At 53.0% G+C, this 13,509-nt stretch overlaps 1 protein-coding gene across 1 annotated transcript in view; it reads right to left on the reverse strand.

The window, feature by feature from the left end:
• Window positions 1–3,516: 3,516 nt before the first annotated feature.
• CLPS (colipase) overlaps window positions 3,517–13,509 on the reverse strand; it is a 30,762-nt gene continuing 20,769 nt past the window's right edge. The window contains exon 3 of the mRNA XM_078644337.1: window positions 3,517–3,869. Within this exon, the coding sequence (XP_078500463.1) occupies window positions 3,702–3,869 (168 nt within the window). The 3' untranslated portion in view covers window positions 3,517–3,701. The remainder of the gene's footprint in view (window positions 3,870–13,509) is intronic.

The raw sequence follows: 13,509 nt of genomic DNA on the forward strand, positions 1-13,509 counted from the left end.
AAGAAGGAGGCGATAGGACAGTAGGAGGGGACGGGGCAGAAGGAGGGGACGGGCCAGAAGGAGGAGACAGGGCAGTATTAGGGGACGGGGCAGCAGGAGTGAACTGGGACAGTAGGAGGGGGCAGGGAAGATGGAGGAGACGGGCAGTATAAGGGGACGGGGCAGCAGGAGTGGATGGGGACAGTAGGAGGGGATGGGGCAGAAGGAGAAGATGGGGCAGTATGAGGGGATGGGGCAGCAGGAGTGGACGGGGACAGTAGGAGGGGACGGGGCAGAAAGAGGAGATGGGGCAGTATTAGGGGACGGGGCAGCAGGAGTGGATGGGGACAGTAGGAGGGGACGGGGCAGAAGGAGAAGATGGGGCGGTATGAGGGGACGGGGCAGCAGGAGTGTACGGGGACAGTATGAGGGGACGGGGCAGAAGGAGGAGAGGGGGCAGTATGCGGGGATGGGGCAGAAGGCGATAGGACAGTAGGAGGAGACGGGGCAGAAGGAGGGGATGGAGACAGTAGGAGGGGACGGGGGCAGAAGGAGGATATGGGGCAGTATGAGGGGACGGGGCAGCAGAAGTGGACGGGACAGTCGGAGGGGACGGGGCAGCAGGAATGGACGGGGACAGTATTTTGTATTTGTATTTGTATGTGGATTTGTAAAGCGCGATTGCTGCCCGGGGTTGTCCAAGCGCTAAGAACCAACTGAGAGAGGGGTGGTGCCGGGGGCTTTATTGCGGGGGGTTGAAGAGGAATGTTTTGAGTTGTTTACGGAATGATGAGAGGTTGGGGTTGGCTCTCAGATGAGGGGGCAGGGTGTTCCATGTCTTGGAGGCATTGTGGGCAAAGGTCCTACCGCCAGTTCTAGACTTCTTTATTCTGGGTGTAGTGGCCATAAAGGCCTGATTAGATCGCAGGTTCCTGGTGGGTTGGTAGTGGGAGACAAGGTTGCGGGTGATGAGGGGACCTGTTTTCCAGAAGGCCTGGTGCGCGATGCACAGGGCCTTAAATTGGATTCTTTGGCGAACTGGCAACCAGTGTAATTTGATCAGACCGGCTTTAACAGATTGACGGCGAGGGAGCTGAAGAAGTGTGCGGGCTGCGCAATTCTGCACAGTTTGAAGTCTCCGCAGAGTGTATTCTGGGGAGGCCAGGTAGAGGGCGTTGTTAAAGTCCAGGCGGGACTGGATCAGGCCCTGGATGGCTACCTGTTTGGCTTCCATGGGTAAAAGGTGAAGAACCTTTCTTAGCATCCTAAGGAGGCCAAAACAGGTAGCTGAGAGTTTGGTAGCTTGAGTGCCAAAAGACAGGGATTTGTCCAGCCAAACCCCAAGGCTCTTGATATTGTCCTTGGGGGGCGGGGGGGTGCCTAAGCAGGGTGGCCATAGAGAGTTGAAAGATCTAGGGTTGGCAGGGCCCAGTAGCATTAGTTCTGTTTTATCCCCGTTCATTTTGAGTGACGAGGAGGACATCCAGCTCTTTACCTCCTCTAGACATTTTCTGAGCCCTCCTCTCTTTGGCATGTTAGCTTCCTGCGCCAATGAGACCACCAACTGAGTGTCGTCAGCGTAGGAAATGATTTTTACTCCAAACTGCTGGACAACCTCAGCCAGTGGCCTCATATAAATGTTGAAGAGCGCCGGGCTTAATGAGGAGCCTTGTGGTACTCCGCATCTTAATGGTCTGCTGGTAGATATTGATTCGCCATCGAATACCCGGAAGGATCTGTCCTTCAAGAAGGACTTGAACCAGAGCCATGCTTTGTCTTTTATGCCGATATTAGACATACAGTCCAGCAGTATGTCATGGCTGACCGTGTCGAAGGCCGTGCTTAAGTCAAGGGGATGGGGCAGAAGGAGGAGATGGGGCACTATGAGGGGATGAGGCAGCAGGAGTGGACGGGGACAGTAGGAGGGGATGGGCCAGAAGGAGGAGATGGGGCAGTATGATAGGACGGGGCAGAAGGAGGAGATGGACAGTATGAGTGGACAGGGCAGAAGGAGGAGATGGGGCAGTATGAGGGGTCAGGGCAGAAGGAGGCGAAGGGGCAGTATGAGGGGACTGGGCAGAAGGAGGAGACGGGGAAGTACGAGGGGATGGGGCAGTAGAAGGACACAGGGCAGTATGAGGGGCAGGGAACAAGGAGGAGGTGGGGCAGTATGAGGGGATGGGGCAGAAGGAGGAGATGGGGCAGTATGAGGGGACAGGGCAGAAGGAGGAGCCAGGGCAGTATGAGGGGACAGGGCAGAAGGGGGAGAGGGGGCAGTATGAGGGGATGGAGCAGAAGGAGATAGGACAGTAGGAGGAGACGGGCAGAAGGAGGGGACGGAGACAGTAGGAGGGGACGGGGGCAGAAGGAGGAGACGGGGCAGTATGAGTGGACAGAGCAGAAGGAGGTGATGGGGCAGTATGAGGGGACTGGGCAGAAGGAGGAGAAGGGGCAGTATGAGGGGATGGGGCAGTAGAAGGACACAGGGCAGTATGAGGGGCAGGGAAGAAGGAGGGGATGGGGCAGTACGAGGGGCAGGGCAGAAGGAGGAGATGGGGCAGTATGAGGGGATGGGGCAGAAGGAGGAGATGGGGCAGTATGAGGGGACAGGGCAGAAGGAGGAGCCGGGGCAGTATGAGGGGACAGGGCAGAAGGAGGAGAGGGGGCAGTATGAGGGGATGGGGCAGAAGGCGATAGGACAGTAGGAGGAGACGGGGCAGAAGGAGGGGACGGGGCAGCAGGAGTGGATGGGGACAGTAGGAGGGGACGGGGGCAGAAGGAGGATATGGGGCAGTATGAGGGGACGGTGCAGCAGGAGTGGACAGGACAGTCAGAGGGGACGGGGCAGCAGGAGTGGACGGGGACAGTAGGAGGGGAAGGGACAGTAGGAGGGGATGGGGCAGAAGGAGGAGATGGGGCAGTATGAGGGGACGAGGCAGCAGGAGTGTACGGGGACAGTAGGAGGGGATGGGCCAGAAGGAGGAGATGGGGCAGTATGAGGGGACGGGGCAGAAGGAGGAGCCGGGGCAGTATGAGGGGACAGGGCAGAAGGAGGAGCCGGGGCAGTATGAGGGGACAGGGCAGAAGGAGGAGCTGGGGCAGTATGAGGGGACAGGGCAGAAGGAGGAGATGGGACAGTATGAGGGGACTGGACAGAAGGAGGAGATGGGGCAGTATGAGGGGACGAGGCAGCAGGAGTGGACGGGGACAGTAGGAGGGGATGGGCCAGAAGGAGGAGATGGGGCAGTATGAGGGGACGGGGCAGAAGGCGGAGCCGGGGCAGTATGAGGGGACAGGGCAGAAGGAGGAGCTGGGGCAGTATGAGGGGACAGGGCAGAAGGAGGAGATGGGACAGTATGAGGGGACTGGACAGAAGGAGGAGACGGGCAGTATGAGGGGATGGGGCAGAAGGAGGAGACGGGGCAGTATGAGGGGATGGGGCAGAAGGAGGAGACGAGGCAGTACGAGGTTCGTGGGCCTCTTGACTCCTCTGTTCGGTGGACATAGAAGACATTCAACAGGCAATGAGAAACCACAGCCAGGAAAATTACTTTATTGAATAACTTCCGGTGTACATCACAAGGCTAGCAATAGTGAAGGCATTACAGTGTGGCTGCTGCAGTGACTGAATTAACCTTGCCTACCCCAAGGGACTTAGGCGTACAACCTAACTTTCAGGAGTTAGGTAGCAGATAGTGTTCAGGTAGAGCTGGGAGGTCTTCTTAGGCTTCTTCAGGCGCTTCTGCGGGTTGCTGCTGAGCCAGACTTCTGCCGTTGGGATCGATGCAGAGGCCGTAGTCCGTGTTGGTGATGGAGCCAATGATGGTCCTGTCCGTCTCGCATTTCAGGCCAGCCTCACAGGGGCACTTGTAGTACACATCGTATATAGTCTGCAGAGAGAGAGAAGCCAGATGATTAACAAAGACAGCACAAACCAAGAGAAGATTGGTTGAGGACTCACTGAGCGTATGGGTACCATGGAGGGAGCGGTCTCCGAAGAAGATAAAGAACCTAGAAGTACATGGAGAGAGGCATCTATGGGACAACATGGGATGGAGGCACCATGGACGCGATGACTCAGAGGAAGACAGGATATACCAGAGGGTTAGAGGGCTTCGGGGGAGGTAAAAATGACAGAAGATATCAAATGGGTGGCAAGTCTCAGATGAGTGCAAGAAGACAGGAGACACCACGTGGACGAGGGCCTTGGATGAGGTCACGAAGACAGGAGACCCCACGGGGATGAGGGCCTTGGAAGAGGGCAGGAAGACAGGAGACACCACGGGGACGAGGGCCTTGGATGAGATCAGGAAGACAGGCAACACCACGAGGACCTTGGATGGGGGCAAGAAGACAAGAGACAACACAGGGCCGAGGGCCTTGGATGAAGTCAGGAAGACAGGAGACACCACGGGGACGAGGGCCTTGGATGATGTCAGGAATGTAGGAGACACCACAGATAGCGAGTCTCAGAGCAAATGAAGAAAGAACGGGCTATCGAAGGGTGAGAAGGGTCCAGAAGTAGCAGCGAAGCAGGAGATCCCAAGGAAACAGGGATACTTGGACGAAGTCTGGAATCATCATTTGCGAACGCGGTCTCAGACTCAAGAAAGGAGGACATTCCATGGAAAGAGGGGGGGAACCATCATGGAGGGGCATGTCTCTAGAAATGAAGGAAGCTGGAGATGCTTCTTGGTCCACTCCTTTTCCCAGAGTCCCCTCTTTCTGCTTTACTCCTGATTCTCCCTAGTGCTCAAATGCTGCCACATTATTACAATATGACACCATGGAAGCACTAGTCTCTAGTAAGATAAGGAATCTAGCAACAGTGAGTGTCGCAGGGAATGTTAGGGAGGCTAGTGGCGAAGGGGGTACAGGCCATAAGAGGCAAATGAGTAAGGCAAGAGAGGCCGTACGACAAGAGATGCAGAAGAAGTCAAGGGAAGAGGGTTCCGTTGAGACGAAGAAGGCAATTCTATCAAAAATGATTTTTAGAGGGTTCACTGGGAGGGTGTCACATGAAGTCCGAAAGCAAAGGAAACCATAGAGAGCCACAAAGATAGTGAATAAAGAGTACAGTAACAGAGAGTTGGGGGCTTAGGGGAACTTCGTAAGGCAGAAGATAAGAAGGGAGGGATTTGGGTGCAGTCAAGAAGGAAGAGAATACCACGGTGGGAGGTCCAAGGGAGAAGTCACTAAAACACACGCAAGGAGTAGTAAATATAATTGAATGAGTGGTCTCGGGGGACTAAACAAGGTAGGATATGTCACGTGGATAGATGTTAGAGAAATGGGAAGTTATGTGTTGCCAAGTAAATGGATGTCAGAAAGTGAAGTAAGCTGGCCATAGTAAGGAAAGAAGAGGGATATTACAAAAAGGCAAAGAAGAGGTAGACACTATCGCAAGAGGGATCTCAGAGGCAGATAACAAAGTTAGCAATATCATGGAAAGAAATGTGCACAAAGTAACTTAAAGAGCAGATAAATTGGATGCGGGAAAAAGGTCATGGAAGATGGTAGGGGATACCATTGAACGAGAAGGGATTTACTGATGAAACCAAGAAGGAAGGGGGAATGTACTGGAGAGAGGGGCAGAGAGGACATAGTTGGCTATAAATGTGTGGAGTCAAATCACCAGACCCTGAAGATCTAACAAGGGTAACTTGCTTCCCTCTACTGACATTATCTGTTCGGTACATATTGACAATTTACATGCCCGTAAGCACTAATATATACAATTAGCAATATCCCTTTACAGGCTAATTACAACACATAGATGGCTTCCGCAACAAGCATATTGTCTACAGGTTTTGTTAGAACATTTACAAAGTGCAGGAAAGACCTACTGCCTTTTGCATGAACATCTCAACCATTTAACCCAAGCTTACAGATATTGTTAGTAACACCAGGGCTCTACCTGTGGAGCTCAAACAGATTTTTAGGCAGAACTAAACATTAGAAATATGTATCTCCCCCATAATCAGCAAAATGCTAGCTAGACTAGATACATTACGGGATCTACAGATCTTCTGAGACTCCTCCTAGGTTTACCCAGTTTCCCAAAAGTATTTTGTAATTCTCTACAAATGGGTCAGCTTTGCCCAGGTCTTCACTTCAGTCAACCCCCAGAGGACAGCTGTACCTAGGTGCCCTGCACCAACAGGGTGCCTGACTTGGCCCTCCCGCAAAACTTATTCCTGGAATTTCTCCTTGGAAATGGGGCAGTTTGCGGTGTGTCACTGCCTCTTTGTAGCCACCTTGAAAGTTTGATGTGGATGCATAAGGACTTCGGGGTCCCAGCACACATCTTTCAAAAGCCCATAACTCCACAACTACTTCCCTGCTTTTGATGCGCTTTATAGCAGTTTGCTCCCCGGAGTAGCCTCTCTCTTAAGGAAGCTGACAGTTCTTTCTTCACATCTGCGATCTTCTTTAAATGCTGCCCTCTTATAGGGTATCCTGTCCGCACCCCTTCTTAACTGTGAGTTCTCCTCTTCCCTCAAGGTATATGCAGCACCCCCAACAGGGTTGGGATCCAAGTGCTTTTCACAACTCTTTGGTCAAAACGTTGCTGGTCTATGCCGCTACAGGGCATCTCTCCTCTGGGGTGCAATCAAGCACTCTCCTATTCTCCAGCAGGAAGCTTCTGCATCTCCAGGCAGTCTACAGCTGTCGCTGCAGAGGTCTTGTCCAGGTTGTCCTCACAGGGGAAGTAAACCAACAATTGGGGATCCTGAGTCTGGAGATCAAGTATTTCTCATTCGCACCGCTATGTGGGAGTTGACACAGGCCAGTCAGAATCCTGGTACACTGGCCTGGATGGCCCATCGGGCTAATGTCTTTGTCACTGGGTGTGCCCGGACAGGGCAATCTGAGACAAAGATACAGAAGAAAGAGAGACTTCCCGTTCAGCGTCAAGAAAAAACTGTTGACAGTAACTTATCTTCCCATACTTATGTGTCTTAGTTCTACAGGCAAGTGAAACATAGAGAAACAAGGGCTTAGATAAATCCACCGAAGAAGGTGTCCGACACTTATGAAACTCTCAGGAGATTTATGGAATGTACACAATGACCACAGGAGGTCCCATGAGGATCCTGGGCAACCGAGGAGGCCCAGGAAGTGAAGAAATACTGTGAGTGCCTGTGAGGCAGATGATGCCCAGGGGAAACAAAAACTCCCATGAGATTCCTCAGAGGTATTGGATGCCCATGGTGACAAGAGGTCCAATGAGATTCATGGGATGCAGAGGGTGCCCATGGAGTCAGGAAGTAATATCAGATCCCTGGGAGGCAGAGGGTGCCCATGGAGACAGGAGATCCTATGAGATTCCTGTGAGGCAGAGGGTTCCTGTGGAGCCAGGAGATCCTATGAGATTCCTGTGAGGCAGAGGGTGCCCATGGAAACAGGAGGTCCTATGAGATTCCTGGGAGGAAGAGAGTGCCCATGGAGCAAGGAGGTCCTATGAGATTACTGTGAGGCAGAGGGTGCCCATGGAGCCAGGAGGTTCTGTGACATTCCTGTAAGGCAGAGGGTGCCCATGGAGCCAGGAGGTCCTATGAGTTCCTGTGAGGCAGAGGGTGCCCATGGAGCCAGGAGGTACTATGAGATTCTTGGGAGGCAGAGGGTGCCCATGGAGCCAGGAGGTCCTGCAAGATTCCTGTTATGTTATGTTAAGTTATGTTATGTTATGTAAAAATTCTTATACCGCGCACGTTCACCGAAACGGTTTCTTGGCGCTCATAACAAACACAGCGGGCAAGGGCCAGTGATTACTCGAAGGCAGCCTTAAAAAGGAAAGTCTTTAATGTCTTGCGGAAACATTCATAGGAGGGGGAGTGACGGAAAGAGGGGGGGAGGGAGTTCCAAAAGGAGGGACCTAAGAAGGAAAAGCGTAAGCCGCCGAGTTTTTTTCGGCGGAATTTGGGGATGCACAGGAGATTATCGGAAGAAGAGCGTAAGCTACATGTTGGTAGATACCACTTTAGATTGGAGGAAATAAAGACAGGTGCCAAATTGTAGAGGGCTTTAAAAATAGTGCATCCGAGTTTAAAGGTGCACCGTTTGGCCACTGGAAGCCAGTGAAGACTCTTCAACAGTGGAGAGACGTGTTGGTGCTTGGGCTGGCGGAACACCAGGCGGGCAGCCTGGTTTTGTATCAGTTGGAGCCTCTGAAGCTGGTAAGCGGGAATCCCCACATATAAGATGTTTGCAAAGTCAACCCTGGAGATGACTAAAGCCAAGATAGCTAAGATGAGTGCCTCTCTGGTGAGAAATCGACAGATCTTGCGTATCCTGCGCAGATGGAAGAAGCAGGATGATGTGACTGCAGAGATCTGCGATTTCATAGACAGATCACCAGAGATGACTACTCCGAGGCTTTTCACAGAGCTGACTGGACGGGGGGGGGCGCCAAGAGAGAGGGGCCAGTAATTGTCATTCCACGGATTGGTCGGTCCACCCACCAGGACAAGTTCCGTCTTAGTGGGATTTAACTTGAGCTGGCTGTGGGCCATCCAATCGGAGATGTAAAGCATGGTGGTTTGAAAATTGGTGAGAGAAGAGGGGGAAGAATCAAGGGGGAAAATCAGCTGCAGATCATCTGCATAATTATAAATTGTTGCGGAGGAGTGCCGAAGAGAAACCATAAGGGGTTGCATATATAAATTAAAAAGAAGAGGGGATAAGGCCGAGCCCTGAGGGACTCCGCAGGGGAGGGAAAAGAGGAGCAGAGAAGGTGGAGAGATCAACTGCTTGGGAGCGCCCATCGAGGAAAGAGCGGACCCAATCAAGGGCAACACCCTGGATGCCGGCGTTAGTGACACGATCGATCAATATAGAGTGATCGACCGTGTCAAAAGCCGCCGACAAATCCAACAGGACGAGGGCTTGGGAGATGTTGTTATCCGCCCCCGTTCTTAGAGTATCCATGACTGCCGCAATGACCGCCTCAGTAGAATGAAGGGGGCGAAAGCCAGCCTGTTGAGGGTCAAAAAAGATGAGCTCTCAATGAAGGTGCTCAAACACCGAGTCACATGGGTCTCTAAGATCTTTCCCAAGTAAGGGAGTAAGGAAATAGGCCTATAGTTACTCAAAACCAAGGGGTCTGCATTAGCTTTCTTTAAGATTGGCAATACCACTGCCTGTTTGAAGGAGTCTGGAACTACTCCTGTGGCTAACGAGGTGTTAAGAAGAGCCAGGGCAGGGTCAGGGCAGGTCAAGAAAATTTCTTTGAGGACATGGGGGGGACAGCAATCGTTGGGAGGCCCAGGGCTGACTTTGTGCAGGAGGCTCTGGAACTCAGTGATGGAAATAGGGGAGAGAGTGTCCAGTTGCTGGGAGTTTTTAAGGGGTAATGAGAATGAGTGGGACGAAGCGGGTGAAGAGATATTATTTTTAATGGTGTGAATTTTATCCTGAAAGTAGGTGTTAAGCTCATCACACAGAGCCTGAGTGGGCACAGAGGGAAGAGTGACACGATCGGGAAGGAAAAGCTCATTAACGATTGAAAAAATATCTTTTGCTTTGGAGGCCGACTCTGTGATTTTCCGAGAAAAATAAGATGTTTTAGCCTCTAAGATAGAGGATTTGTAATTTTTTAAAAGAGTCGTAAATTCAATTTTAAGAAGGGGATCATACTTGTGGCGCCATCGGCGTTCAGCTTGGCGAAGAGCCAGTTTATCAAATTTTAGCTGGTCAGTAAACCAACGCTGGGCGTCATGGGGGCGCACAGCTTTTATGGTTTTTAATGGGGCTACTGCATTGGAGGCCGCCACTAGCCACTGTTCGAGTGTGGAAGCTTGATAAGTGGCTGAGCCAGAGAGCAAAGGGGCTGAGACTGCCAATAGAGAATGTAGTTCAGTTAAATTGGCTTTCTTCCAGTTACGAGCTAAGAAATTAGTTGTAAGAGGGGGACGATGGGGGATAGAAAGGTCTACTGAGAAGGAGATGAAACAATGGTCTGACCATGAGCAGGGGGTTACCAATGGGGGCGAGATGTCTAGGTTTGCTGTCCAGACCTGGTCCAGTATGTGGCCCTTGCAGTGAGTAGGCGTAGAAATAAATTGGCGGCAGTTCATGCTGGTTAAAAGTTCTGAGAATTGCTCGGAGAGTCGACTTTCCCGGGGGTCGGAGGGCCAATAGTTAAAGTCACCTATGATGTTGACTCTAGCATGGTTAATGATTATTTGAGAAATGAGATCCCCGGCTTGTTGAGGGAAAGAGGGCATGTGAGTGGGGGGTCTATACATAAGAACACAAACAAGGGAGGACCTAGTAGAATGAAGTTTAATAACAAGGGTTTGGGTATTGGGGATAGGAGTGCAAGTCAGGGTGGAGAAGATATGCTCTTTACGGATGATTGCTGCGACCCTACCACCAACTTGTCCCCCTGGGCGATTAGTCTGCATAATATAGTAGCCATTTGGGATGGCGGCAAGAATGTCAGGGACGGAATCATCCGTGAGCCAGGTCTCTGAAAGAAGAAGAATATCCACGGCACTATCATCTAGCAGGCGATGTATTTCCAGCTGGTGTTTCACCAAAGATCGAGTGTTGAGGTAGAGAATGGTTAAGGGACGCATCTCTGGCAGTAGGGAGGTGGAAAGCGGGGACACGGAATTATGAATACGGAAGGAGGGATTGGGGGTCCTTGGGGTAGGAACAGTCAAAATACAACACTCCTGGGCCATCCTAATGGCACAAGGCGGTAAAGGCACTGTCCGCCGTAGGGCGTGTAGATCGGCAGACAAATACGTAAGGGTAAGGGCAGAGTGTATGGGCGCTGGACGCGGCCGGCCGCGGACGGGCGCAGACGGGCAGGACTTAGGTGCGACTTCGGCGCGAAGTCGGCGCTCGTCCGCTGCGCTTCCGCCATATCGTCATTTAATACAAAACTAAGATGAGCCACTTGACCGCTAACCTGCGCTGGCTAAGGCAGGGCGGAAGTGGTGGAGAGAAGGCGGAAATGGCGCTCTGCAATTCGACCCTCCACACAAACGGCACTCAGCCGGGGCGGAACGGGGCCTGGAGCGGTGAAAAAACAGGTGAGAGGCGCTCACGAGGAAGTGCCAGCAGTAACAATTAAAATCATAGCATGCAAACATGTACAACCGTTTTTTAAAAGATAAGCTAGTAGTCAGCTATCAGCGTTAGTAAGCAGGTAAAATATGGCAACACATCAGCAGCCTTAATCGCCGCGTCTGTCAACTGATTAGGGGCAATAGCGCGCAAGATATAGATTCCCTAAACAATGTCCACTAGACCGCTAACCTGCGCTGGCTAAGGCAGGGCGGAAGTGGTGGAGAGAAGGCGGAAATGGCGCTCTGCAATTCGACCCTCCGCACAAACGGCACTCAGCCGGGGCGGAACGGGGCCTGGAGCGGTGAAAAAACAGGTGAGAGGCGCTCACGAGGAAGTGCCAGCAGTAACAATTAAAATCATAGCATGCAAACATGTACAACCGTTTTTTAAAAGATAAGCCAGTAGTCAGCTATCAGCGTTAGTGAGCAGGTAAAATATGGCAACACATCAGCAGCCTTAATCGCCGCGTCTGTCAACTGATTAGGGGCAATAGCGCGCAAGATATAGATTCCCTAAACAATGTCCACTAGACCGCTAACCTGCGCTGGCTAAGGCAGGGCGGAAGTGGTGGAGAGAAGGCGGAAATGGCGCTCTGCAATTCGACCCTCCGCACAAACGGCACTCAGCCGGGGCGGAACGGGGCCTGGAGCGGTGAAAAAACAGGTGAGAGGCGCTCACGAGGAAGTGCCAGCAGTAACAATTAAAATCATAGAATGCAAACATGTACAACCGTTTTTTAAAAGATAAGCTAGTAGTCAGCTATCAGCGTTAGTGAGCAGGTAAAATATGGCAACACATCAGCAGCCTTAATCGCCGCGTCTACCGCGTCTACCTTCCTGGGAGGTAGAGGGTACCCATGGAGACAGGAGGTCCCATTAGATTCCTGGGAGGCAGAGGGTGCCCATGGAGACAGGAGGTCCTATGAGATTCCTGTGAGGCAGAGGGTGCCCATGGAGCCAGGAGGTCCTGTGAGTTCCTGTGAGGCAGAGGGTGCCTGTGGAGCCAGGAGGTCCTATGAGATTCCTGGGAGGCAGAGGGTGACCATGGAGACAGGAGGTCCTGTGAGATTGTTGGGAGGCAGAGGGTGCCCATAGAGCCAGGAGGTCCTGTGAGATTGTTGGGAGGCAGAGGGTGCCCATGGAGACAGGAGGTCATGTGAGATTGTTGGGAGGCAGAGGGTGCCCATAGAGCCAGGAGGTCCTGTGAGATTGTTGGGAGGCAGAGGGTGCCCATGGAGACAGGAGGTCATATGAGATTCCTGGGAAGAAGAGGGTACCCATGGCGCCAGGAGGTCCTATGAGATTCCTGTGAGGCAGAGGGTGCCCATGGAGCAGGAGGTCCTATGAGATTCCTGGGAGGTAGAGGGTGCCCATGGAGCCAGGAGGTCATATGAGATTCCTGTGAGGCAGAGGGTGCCCATGGAGCCAGGAGGTCCTATGAGATTCCTGTGAGGCAGAGGGTGCCCGTGGAGCCACGAGGTCCTATGAGATTCCTGGGAGGCAGAGGGTGCTCGTGGAGACAGGAGGTCCTATGAGATTCCTGGGAGGCAGAGGGTGCCTGTGGAGCCAGGAGGTCCTATGAGATTCCTGGGAGGCAGAGGGTGCCCGTGGAGCCAGGCAGTCCTATGATATTCCTGGGAGGCAGAGGGTGCCCATGGAGCCAGGAGGTCCTCTGAGATTCCTGGGAGGCAGAGGGTGCCCATGGAACCAGGAGGTCCTATGAGATTCCTGGGAGGCAGGGGGTGCCCAGGGAGACTGGAGGTCCTATGAGATTCCTGGGAGGCAGAGGGTGCCCATGGAGCCAGGAGGTCCTATGAGATTCCTGGGAGGCAGAGGGTGCCCATGGAACCAGGAGGTCCTATGAGATTCCTGGGAGGCAGGGGGTGCCCAGGGAGACTGGAGGTCCTATGAGATTCCTGTGAGGCAGAGGGTGCCCATGGAGCCAGGAGGTCATATGAGATTCCTGTGAGGCAGAGGGTGCCCGTGGAGCCACGAGGTCCTATGAGATTCCTGGGAGGCAGAGGGTGCTCGTGGAGACAGGAGGTCCTATGAGATTCCTGGGAGGAAGAGGGTGCCTGTGGAGCCAGGAGGTCCTATGAGATTCCTGGGAGGCAGAGGGTGCCCATGGAGCCAGGAGGTCCTATGAGATTCCTGCGAGGAAGAGGGTGCCTGTGGAGCCAGGAGGTCCTATGAGATTCCTGGGAGGCAGAGGGTGCCCACGGAGACAGGATGTCCTATGAGATTCCTGGGAGGCACAGGGTGCCTGTGGAGCCAGGAGGTCCTATGAGATTCCTGGGAGGCAGGGGGTGCCCAGGGAGACAGGAGGTCCTATGAGATTCCTGGGAGGAAGAGGGTGCCTGTGGAGCCAGGAGGTCCTATGAGATTCCTGGGAGGCAGAGGGTGCCCGTGGAGCCAGGAGGTCCTACGAGATTCCTGGGAGGCAGAGGGT

The sequence above is a fragment of the Lissotriton helveticus genome, chromosome 5_1, assembly GCF_964261635.1.
Source record: "Lissotriton helveticus chromosome 5_1, aLisHel1.1, whole genome shotgun sequence".
Classification (NCBI taxonomy): Eukaryota; Metazoa; Chordata; class Amphibia; order Caudata; family Salamandridae; genus Lissotriton; species Lissotriton helveticus.